We start from the raw sequence: 11,185 nt of genomic DNA, 5'->3' as shown, positions 1-11,185 counted from the left end.
AGGTAGTTTGCACAAATACAATTAGGGAAAATATTCCCTAGAAAAAATTGCACTGGGATAGTAGTAATAATAATAAGGAAAACCTGGCTTGAAAAATAACTGCTGGAAAGGTGTTTTTAAGTTAGGAATGCAAAGCCTGGCTCTGAGGAGGGGCTCTGGTGGCCAGTGTTTGCTGTTGGAGGAAATGTGTCTTGGAGGGGAGATAATTCCTGGGGCTGCTGTTACTGTGATGGTGTTCTCCCCTGTTTAAAACCACTGCCCATCTTGAGGGAGCTCTATCTGTTGGGAAAAGCAGCAGGAGCAGGGGAGGGAGGCCAAGGTAAGCACATGGCAGGGAGGTTGAGCTTCTGTTTTGCACACCTTGGCTTGACCAAAAACGCTGAGTAAAGATGGAGCTGGCGTGCAGGAGCCTGCAGGAGAGGTGAGTGGCCATTGGCATGGGCAGCAGGGAACAGCTGAGCACAGAAGTGACTCACTTGGGAGCTGCTGGGCTCCAGTGAGGGATCCTGATCTTCTGGCTTTTCCTGTGCCACCATTTGCACAACAGCGTCAGAGCCACCCGTCTCCCAAATCCAAACTGCTCCATTTGGACACAGAGCAAGCAAGGCAGGAGCTCCCAGGTGCTAAACAGGGGATGCCTCCCATTTCAGGGTGGCTCCTTGGTTTGCTGTCCTGTGCCAGCAAGCAGCAGAAAGGATGAAGGTGTAGAAATGAGGGTTTGTGTTGACTTGGCAGTGCAGGGTTTCATGTTCCTGGCACACTTGTGCCCTAGGAGGGCTTAGTTCTTGTTGTTGTTGTTGTTGCAGTTTTTTTTCTTTTGAACAGCCAGTTCTAGAAATCCAGAGGCATTTGCTGCAGTTCAGCTCATAAGAATTGGAATGTATCAAAATGAGTCCTAGGTGGATAGTGTGTTTTTTTAATTCAATATCTGGCAGTAGAAAGTCTTTGACCAAATAGTTTCTAGGCACGTAATAAAAGCTTGGAGATCATGATTTGCCTGACAGCTGTATGAACACATTGTTTAATTCCACAACACTTGAAAAGAACATCACTGAGGATGTGTTTGCAGTGGTGGGGATTTAGGTCCCCGTGCTGTTTCTTTTTGCAGCTTTTCATTGTTGTTTTGCTTCTGAAAGCTGTGGGACCAGAAGTTGATGTGTGTTTACACCCTTGGAGTAAGGGCACATGGAAATGCCACTCAAAGGAACCTGGATCGAGTGAATGTGTTTATAAAATAGTGCATTTAGGGGAGGAAAAGGAGGGGCCACCCCCTGCCCCTCCAAATAAACCCCAGAGAGGCCAACCCTGCTCTGCTCCGGGCCTCCACTTTGGACTTTGAGGGGTGAGGAGCGCTCGGGCACAAACCTCCCAGCTTTGGTCACGGGGAGCAGAAAGTGCCGGCAGGGTTGAACCAGGCTGTGCTTCCAGTGCTGCCTCAGGCCCTCCAGTCTGGTGGGGTCCCCAGTTCCTGTGCTTTGTGGTGCTCTGCTGCTCCCAGCACGTTGCATCTTGTCAGGCCTTTGGGTGGTGGCTCCTCCCTGGAGCTGGGCATTGCGAAGGGCCGAGCCCAGGGGTGGATGGATATGGGATGTGTGTCCGAGTCTTTCCAGTCCCAGTCAGGGATACAAGTTACTCCAGCAAAGAGGAACCAAGCCACTGCCTTCTGCTGCTGCAGGTGGCTGAGGGGACAAAAGAGGTTCTGAGGGGCAGGCAGCCCATCTGCAAGTATCCAGTTTCTTTTCCTGCTTACTATGCAATGTAGAGCTTTGAACTTCTGCTTTTCTGTGGAGATGGAGAGGAGCAGTGCCCTTACTCAGTCCTTGGGAACTGAGCCCTCTCCCAGTGTCCCTGACCCTCAGTAACCAGGTAAGGACACCTATTTGCTGCTATGGACTCAACTTACCTTTCAGATTGTTCCTTTCTGTTTCTCATCCCTCTTCCTTTCTCCTGGGTCACCGGACACAGTTCTGCTATAAATACATCCTTATGGACAGCTGTGTTTTTCCTTGCTGCCCTCTCCTCCTCCTCTCCTGCCTGCCAGAGTGCTGTTCCTGTACATAACTCCCCTTTAGGTTGGATTAGCTGAGGAGCTGCAGCACCAGCAGAGATTCCTTGATTTTTTTTTTTCCCCACTCAAGTATTCCCTTCTGTACCAGATCTCGTTTCCTTCACTGCTGGTAGCAGTTGTCTCTTTTCCAGTCCTTCACTCCTGAAACCACTGGCAGTTTTATGGATGCCCATCCTTTTTTCCTGGATATTTTCTCTTTTAACACGAGACTAACTTAGGTGATTTTCAGTGTTAAACCTCCTTCTTCCCCCGCTTTCCTTACAGTTTCCTCTTGCCAGGTTCAGTTTGCAGCCTAGGAAAATACCCAGTTACCTTATTTTGTCGGGAGAACCGATTCCCCAGATTGTTCATAGAATATTGTATTTTTAGGGGAGATTAATTTTTTATAGCCACTGAACTATACTCATTATTTTTGTACGTTTGCAACTTGGGGACAATTTTTCCGAGCCGTGTCGCGGAGGGGACGTTTGTTGTCATGGCTGTTGGGAGTGCTGTGCTTGTGTGGTGCAGGGGCACATGCCCTGGGAGAGAGAGAAGGATGCAATAAAAAGATTTCCATGAAAACCAACGAGGTTTGAGTAAAAATGAACGAGGCTTCAGTAAAAGGCCACTTTTGAAGGTAAAAAAAGAGAAATTAATTCTGAAAGCGACACTAACCTTTCCTCCTCCTTGAGAATCCTGAAACATGTGGGACAAAACTCAGTGTAATGTGTAAAATGCAAGGAGAGAACCCTTACTGTGAGCTAACTGTGCCAATACCGCTTCAGTTTGTAGTCACTGATGGAGATTTCAGTTCTGAACGAAAACAGCTTCTGATTCAAAAAGAATAAGTTGAATGTCTGAAAACCCGCACCGTGTTTATTTGAGAGTTGTAAATAATGTATACAGATGGTTGTATGTGATGGGGCAAAATATTTAAATCCTAGGGTTTTTTTTTTTTTTCAATAAGAAACTGAAGGCTGTTTATAAGAGAAAATAAATAGCTATGTTTGACCATGACTGTCTTTATTTCCTTCTCCTCGGTGGTCTCCTCCTTGGAAATAGGTTTTTCCCCTCCCCTCTGCATTGGACACGTGTGACCAGGACACACCCAATGGTGCTGTTGGCTGGTTGGTGCCACAGGAGGTGCAGCAGACTCCACTTTTGGCCCTGTCCAGCAGCACAGGGCCATAACTGCCTTGCTGCTGGCACCCATCCCTTTGGCTCAGGGTTTTTTCCCCATTTACCTCGGTTCTCTTTGGGTTCGGTGTCTGTTTGGGAGGTTTTAGGCTTTGATAGAATCCCACATTGGTTTGGTTTGGTTTGGAAGGGACCTTACAGCCCATCCCATTCCAGCCTCTATCTACCATGTGCAGGGATGTAGGGGGATAGAATATAAGTAAATAAAGGTAGTATAGAAAGTAATCTTATCCCCTAAAGAGTTGCAGCCGGGTTAATTATTACAGATGAGGAGCAGGCCTGACTTTAACAGGCCACAGCTGTAGCCAATAATAAGAAGAGTGTTATAAAAGAGTGGGTTGGTTGAGGGGACCTGGAGTCAGTTGGTTGCTGTAAGAAGAAGGAAGAGTCAGTACTGAGAGGAGCTGCCTACCAGAAACATCAAGGAGGTACCAAACTCTAGCAATGTGGAACCCTTGCAGTGTAATGGCAATAGAACTCTTGCAATATAATGACAACAAGGGGACAGCTCCCACTATCCCAGGCTGCTCCAGGCCCTGTCCAGACTGGCCTTGGGCACTTCCAGGGATCAAGGGGCAGCCACAGCTGCTCTAGGCACCCTGTGCCAGGGCCTGCCTTCCTGAAGAATTCCAGCCTGAAGCAAAGATCTCCTTCCGGAAGTTGGCTATGTCTTCCCAATGATTTTCAGTAACAGCCCTCTAAGTTCAAGTGCCGGCGATGTCCTTAGAGCCAGCTCTCGTGCCAGTGCCAGGCCATTCCCGGAGGGGTTTTCAAGGCATTCGGTGGCCGGCGGGTGCCTTTGTCCCCCTTTCCGGTTCCCTTCGTCCCCGCGCGCTGGCAGCGCGAGCAGCTCCTGGCGCCACCGACGCGCTCCGCTGAGGGCGCGAGCCGATGACGTCAGCGGCAGCCCCGGCCAAATTTAAAGGCGGCGCGCGCCAAATTTGAAGGCGGCGCGCGCGGGTCCGGGTCCGGCTCTCGCGCCCCCTGAGGCGCCCCCTGAGGCCGCCATGGCCACCCCGCCCAAGCGCGGCAGGCCCGACGGCCGCATCAAGAAGATCGCCGTGGAGGGCAACATCGGTGAGTCGGCGCCTCCCGCCTGCGCGGGGAAAGGGATATGGGGAACAGGGAGTTGGCGAGGGCTGGAGGGAGAGGCGGCTTCCGCGGCGCTCGGTGCTTTCGGCCGTGTCCGGGAGAGGCTCAGCTCTGAGGACTCTTCACCCCTGCCTGCCTTCTTCCTGTCTGTTTTCTTTCCTCCCTTCCGCTTCTTCCTTACCTCTTCCCTTCCATCCCTCATTCCCCTCTTTGCCCTTTTCCCACTTTACCCCCCCCCCCTTTTTTCTCCCCCTTTCCCCCCTTTCCCTTGTCTGAGGGCTTCCACTACGGCAGAGCGGGGCAACAGGGAAAAAAAAAAAGCTTTCTATTAGAGTTTTTTAACTGGTAAGGTTTTCCCCACGTCTTTCCCGTTTGTGGTGTAAAGCACCCAGAATCACGGAATTTCCCGAGCTGGGAGGGTTCCATAAGGATCTCTGAATCCCGTTCCTGGCCTTGCACCGCACACCTCAAAGTATCACCAGGTGCCTCTTGTCAAACCTGTTTAAATTCAGATAAAGAAAAACCCTGTTGCACCATTAACTGGTCTGCCTCACGGTGGGTGTGGGAGAGTGGTTTACGGAGGTGCAAGGCAGAGTTGAACACTACTTAAATAACACTGCTGTGGGTGGTTTCTCACTGAAGTTGTTCCTGGATACTTCTCCTACAGCTGCAGGGAAATCCACCTTTGTGAACATTCTGAAACAAGCCAATGAGGAGTGGGAAGTGGTTCCCGAGCCTGTAGCTAGATGGTGCAATGTCCAGCAAAGCTCGGGAGATGACTGTGAGGTAAGAGGGGAAAAAGAAGTCAAACGAATCTCTGATGTCAGCACACTGGCGTGTCCAACGGAGTGGGTGTTTTTCAGACTCTGTGTGATAGCAACACTTTTGCTGATTGCTTTTACAAGGTCTGAGTTCCTCTTGGATGTAATATCTGAAAGTAGTAGCTGCTGCTCACTTGGTGTTAAGGTGGGATTTTTATTATTTTTTTTACTGTAATTCCATTGGCAATCCAGCCATGGCTTCCCGTGCAGGTGGCTTTTGAGGGACCGGAGATCTTTGTTAGACGTGGCAAAGAGCAGGGTGCATTTTGGTGAGCTCGGTGTGAAACTGACCGGGCACACGTTGCTGCTGCCTTCTCCTCGGCTCGTTTCCCGGGATCAGGCAGCAATGTGTTTGTTTTCCCCTGGGCCCAGGAGCTGAGCACGTCGCAGCGGAGTGGCGGGAATGTGCTGCGCATGATGTACGAGAAGCCGGAGCGCTGGGCCTTCACCTTCCAGACGTACGCGTGCCTCAGCAGGATCCGGGCGCAGCTCGGCGCCCTGGACCGCAAGCCTGGCAGCGCCCAGAACCCCGTGGTGTTCTTCGAGCGCTCCGTCTACAGCGACAGGTACGTGGGGCTGCAGCCCTCCAGGGGAAATTCTCCCAAGTCAAATCCCTTCCCAAGGTTGGAAGGGAGCTCTGCAGTCCAAACCCCCAACCAAGGAAGGGTCTCCCTGAGCAGTTGGCAGAGGAGCGCATCCATGTGATTGAAATGCTTCCAGAGGGAGACTCGGTGATCTCCCTAAGCAGCTGTGCTGCTGCTTGGCTACCCTCGTTCCTCGTGTTGAGGTGGAACTCCTCATGCTTTAGTTTATGGCGAGCAGGAAAATGTTTAAATAAATGCCCCATCCTGTGTTTCTGGATTCAGAAGGTGAAACCTGATAACTGTATCCCATCCCATAGTCCTCAGGTGCTCCCCCTGTTGTAATATATTGCAAAAATTAGTGTGTTTTAATTTATTGTAAATAAATCACCCGGTGTACAAGCCAGCTGTGTTCTGTGGGTTATTCCTGCAAACGTTGGTGGTCTTCATGCACACAGCTCCAGGAGGACAATATCAGCTGTTTATTCCACTCCAGGGAATCCTCAGAGATGCTGCAGTGTCACTACTCAGCTTCTTCTCCAGTTACTGTATTCGAGGCAAGCCAGGGGATTCCTGTGTCTGAGGAAATTTTGTTTCCATCTCTTCAATGTCCACAGGTACATCTTTGCTGCTAATTTGTACGAGTCTGACTGCATGAATGAGACTGAGTGGACAATTTACCAGGACTGGCACGACTGGATGAACAAACAGTTTGGCTCAAGGCTGGCGCTGGATGGGATCATTTATCTCCGAGCCACTCCTGAGGTGAGGGGTATGAATGTGACAGCACCAAAACCAACTCTGTGTTCCTGGCCTTGCCCCTCATGGGTAGAGCTCAGCTCAGGCTGTGATTTGCCCCTGGAGGCTGCAGTGCTTGAGCTGTGACTAGGTCTGGAAGTACTTAAAGGTTCTTTCGAATGTAGACTGTGTGTATTAAAGTCAGCTGTGATGGTAATGATCTTCTCATTTTAAAACCAGGATACATGAGAACAGTAAACCAGAAAATACTGCTGGAATAAAGCAAGCGGCTGCAGGAAAGTACAAAATCCCTGTAGGAATAGCTGTTACATTGGGATTATAGCTGTACAGGGAATGGATACAATAGTTTCCAGTGATGGTAGAGCTGATGTGAGGATGCTCTCTGACGCCCCTACACCTGGGGAGCTGGAGCTAAGCCAGGTCAAAGCACACCCTGTGTGCGAGGCCTTATGACCCTGCTTTGATCTTGGGCCATCCACTATTTGTTTAAAAGGAGAGAACAAAATACCTCCTTTGAGTGTGAAATTAGCTTGAACAAGAGAAAAACATGAGATTAAAAGAGCTCTAATGAGCTTACAGATCACTTTGATATTTCCTTGCTTCCAGCTTCCATGCCTTCAGTTTTGTTATGGTTGGAAAAAACTGGAATGTAACACACGGGAGTAACTCTGAGGGCTTTTTGGTTTTGTATTTAAGAAAAGAATTTATATTTAAACAACAAAGTACAACACTTAAACAGTTTTGGCTTGTTGAGGCTTTAGGTGCACTCAGGATGGGAACAAATGATTTTAAACTTTTGATTATTTTTAATTTGAATATTTCTGTGCTCTTTGCATGCAATACAGCAATTTATTTATTTTTATTTACTGTCTTTTGCCTTTAGAAATGCTTGAATAGGATTTACTTGCGTGGAAGAGATGAAGAACAAGAAATCCCCATTGAATATCTGGAGAAGCTTCACTACAAGCATGAAAGTTGGCTCCAGCACAGGACACTGCGGTAGGTTTTGCTGAGTGGTTCCTTGAGGATGGGTAAATCTTTGTAAGGGTGTTCTGTGGGGCTTTTTCCACCAGTGAAACTTCTGCTTCTCTTATGATGTGAAAATCTGAACTGCAGGCACATTTCTATCAGTGTTTCCTTAGGAGTAGTGTCTTTCCAGCACGTTCATAATTGCAGCATGCTCCAAGTTCTCTTCACGCAGAGCTCTGAGCAGCAGAGGCTTCAGCTGAGCTGGCTGTAACACACAGAGTGCTGTTATTCCATTCGGTGCTGGGGGAGCACAATGTCTGTGAATCACTGCTGTATCCCAGGAGCCATGCTGTAAATTCAGAATTCCTGGCTGCAATTTATCATTGCAGTTCTTCTTGGGGGATTCTTAATAATGGAAATGCTGACAGGGATTTGACTGCTCTCTGCTTTATCTCCAGCTGTTAATATTTGCTTTGTTCCTCTCCCAATACAGAACAGATTTTGACTATCTACAGGAAATTCCCATTTTAACGCTCGATGTTAACAAAGACTTCAAAGGCAAAAAGGACGAATATGATGACATGATCGAAAAGGTAAAATTTCACAGGCAGCACAAACTGATGATTCACATTGCTCTAGAAATACACTTTACACTTATCCTGCTAAAATATCTAAGTCACAGCGTTCCACTCAGGTAAGGAAGAGCTTAACAGCCTATGGCAATGCATATTTTAAAGCTAGGACAAACCTTTATCATTTAACTGCTCAGGTGTTCGATACTTGAATCCTAGTGGGAGTCAAGCAAGGACAACTTGACTTTGATCTGGGTAGTTGCAATGGCTTACAGACCTCAGCAGTGGTTTGCACATGTTTTTCCATTCTTCAGAAATTATGTGTTCCTTCACAAGAAAAGCAGCTTTGTCCTTTGATCTCCATTGATCCACCCAGGAGTGGAAGTGTTCACCTGATTAAAACCAGTCTTCCTGGTTGAGCTTGTTAATCGATGGAATGACCGGAGATGGCAGCTGTGGAGGGAGCCTGCTTCCCATCTGCACAAGATAAGATAAGGCCCAGCTCAGGCAACTTAGTATGGATTTTGCAGGAGTTTTCTCTGGGGTAGCCATCAGGTTATCTGGCAACAGCCTATGCCCTGTGTTGGTCCTGTTTTTTGGCATTTCCTAAATGGAGCCAGGGAAGAGGTACACTTGATGAGGCTGGGTACATCGGGCTTTGGTGTGTGCTGTGTGGGGACACCCCTGTGTTCCTTCTTCTTCCCTCTGTTGTGATGCTCATCCTGAAACTGTGCCTGGTGTGTAAATCCTGACGGGGTTTTTCATGCAGGATTACTGGTGCTACTCTCTGAAGCAGAGCTTGGCTTTCTTGTGGTGCCTTTCAAGTTAGTCTTGGCACAGTTACGTGTTCCCTTCTGTACAGGAAGGGATTTGACCTCTTCTTTTTTTCCCCACCTCTTTGAGCCCTGACTTGGGAAGGGAAGGGTCACAGTCGGAGAGTGTGATCCAAGATCTGTTTCCATTTCACATCAAGAATTTGGACAGAATATTTACAGACGGGCTTTGTGTAGGAGAGCCTTTGCCAAAAGAATAGCATCATGTCCTCTAGAAAAGAATTCCTTTTGTGGAGTAGCCTGGCTTGAGTGGGCAGAGGAAAATGCTCCCATTTCAGGCTGGATCACAGCCTAGTTCCTGGGATGCTCCTGAAACTTAAAGGCAGGAGTTGTGAGCTTGGCATTGATCTCCAGTATTGGATTTTCTCCGAGCAGCATGGTTTAGGTAGGTATTGCTTCATTATTATTTCTTTGCCAGACTCAGGTTCCAGGGGACATCCTGGATAGGTGGCCATGGTTGTTCAGCACTGTCAAATCCAGCTGGTGTGCAGGCAGTGGGTGTGACTCCATGGTTTCCAAATGACAGCTCTTTTGAGGTGGCCATTATCCTCCTCCTGTCTGGGTGACACCTGCTTGTAATGCAGTCCTTTGGGACAGAGGGCTCTAGTTCAGGACTGCAGGAGGGGTGAGCATCATCCTGCATCTGCTAAATTACAGGGACCATGTCTGGAAATGGTCTTAGTGGACAGGTAATGGCATGGCTGAGCCAGAGCTGCTTTTTCCCTGTTTCTTTAGGTTGTAGCAAAACATAAAACAGAGGAGAGGTAAATACACTTGCTACCTATTTCTGTTGATAAACACTTAGTGTGATTGACAATATTTGTTTCTCTTTGCAGGTCAAGGAATTTTTGAGCACGTTGTAATCCTCTTTGAAGTGCAGACAGTCAAACCATTCCAAACTTCTGTGTGATTCCAAGTGCAGCTTCTTCCTTCTTTTATAGGAGGCCTCTGGAGAGGCAAGACTCAGTCCTGGTGATTTGGTCGTGAGGAACAAATAAACTTTGGGAATAGGGGAATTATTAAATAAATGGGTACGTCTGTTCAGTATTATGTGAAGTGACATGCACAGATTCTGAAGAGACCGGGATTCTAAGCATTGCCAAATGCTATGCCAGTTTTTGATCAGACCAATGAGTTGTAGAGTATTTTGTAGGTGTTTTTAATTTATTTTGTGCCCAACTACTGTTTAATTTTGAAGAAGGTAGCTGGTTTTTAGATCTCTTCATTGTTTTTTTAGCCGCATGGATTTGTAATGGATGTTTTCTTGTTCCCAGGAAGTGAAAGGTAAAAACCATTTTTGCTGCTGAGGGCATTTTATGATAACCTAGAATTTTATGGTTTAAGGTACACAAAAATGTTTCCTGATCTTTTCATAGAAGAAGTTCTTTGTAGAATACACTGAATTAAAGCCAAATGTGACTGAAATTCCCTATATAGCAAATGAATTTTTATACCTACTTCTGCACTGCAAACTAGGATATTTGAGGCTTTTTGTTTTACCAATTTTTATTAGCTTTTCCAAAAAGAGTGCTGTGTGTGTTGCTGGTCAGTCCTTTTCTCCTGGAGAGGAATATGTTTGCTTGCTAGGCACTGCACTGGGCCGAAGGGCATTTTGCAAATGGCCTCCATCTGTAAATGACGTGTTGCTGAACCATCCCATAATCGCATTAGGGATGTGAGAGGTGGCTTCCTGCCTTTGTTCCAGCTGCTCCATGTGTTCACTGAGCCTTCTGGGTGCTTATCCCAGATCCTGCACTGTTGGAAGTAGGTTTTTCAGTCTCACCTGCTTGGAGGAAGGCGTGGAGACCTGTGTGGAGTAGCTGCTGCCTGAGCCTCTTGTTCCAGGTGCAGAAAACAAACTTCAGGTTGCCCATCTCAAGTGCTGGGTTTTGTGAGCTGCCTTGTTCTGCTTTGAACACTCCTGAGTGCACATTCAGCTTTTGAAGGCAAAATTTTATTGTAAAGCTTTTCATTGTCTACTGTGGTGCTTCTGCTACCTGCTTGCTGGAGATGAGATTTGTTCCTTTATGGCTGGAGTTGTGCTGGTATTCCCTAACCATTGGCTGAAAAATAAAAGTGATTGGAAAGACTTTTTTTATTGCTTAATAACGTTGGCTTCTTGTCTCATAAAAGAAGTAATACTGTGGATTGCTTGTTTGTAATACTGGTACAATAGGTGTATTTGTTGTAAAAAAGTTCTCTCAGATTTCTGCGAAACTGACTTCACTTTTTTTTTCACGTGTGGGAAATGAACTCATGGGACAGAGACACAGCATTACATAAAAGTGCATCGTGTGTGTGACGGTGCTCA

The 11,185-nt window shown here is 47.3% G+C and overlaps 1 protein-coding gene across 1 annotated transcript; it reads left to right on the top strand.

The window, feature by feature from the left end:
* The first annotated feature begins 4,254 nt into the window (after positions 1 to 4,254).
* DCK (deoxycytidine kinase) lies at positions 4,255 to 11,185 on the top strand. Its single transcript, XM_063158017.1, has 7 exons — positions 4,255 to 4,324; positions 5,007 to 5,125; positions 5,533 to 5,726; positions 6,359 to 6,506; positions 7,384 to 7,499; positions 7,963 to 8,062; positions 9,711 to 11,185. Exons 1-7 carry the CDS (start codon positions 4,255 to 4,257, stop codon positions 9,735 to 9,737), a joined length of 774 nt encoding a protein of 257 aa, XP_063014087.1. The 3' UTR covers positions 9,738 to 11,185.

This window comes from Melospiza melodia, chromosome 5 (assembly GCF_035770615.1).
Source record: "Melospiza melodia melodia isolate bMelMel2 chromosome 5, bMelMel2.pri, whole genome shotgun sequence".
NCBI classification, from domain to species: domain Eukaryota; kingdom Metazoa; phylum Chordata; class Aves; order Passeriformes; family Passerellidae; genus Melospiza; species Melospiza melodia.
Note: the sequence above shows the minus strand (reverse complement) of the source record. Positions and strands in the feature narration are given on the sequence as shown.

Excerpts from the sequence above, each read along its gene's own strand:
- DCK (XM_063158017.1), top strand. The coding sequence starts at position 4,255 with ATGGCCACCCCGCCCAAGCGCGGCAGGCCCGACGGCCGCATCAAGAAG. Across the intron at positions 7,500-7,962 it reads CTCCAGCACAGGACACTGCG|AACAGATTTTGACTATCTAC; the intron begins GTAGGTTTTGCT and ends CTCCCAATACAG. Across the intron at positions 8,063-9,710 it reads ATGATGACATGATCGAAAAG|GTCAAGGAATTTTTGAGCAC; the intron begins GTAAAATTTCAC and ends TTCTCTTTGCAG.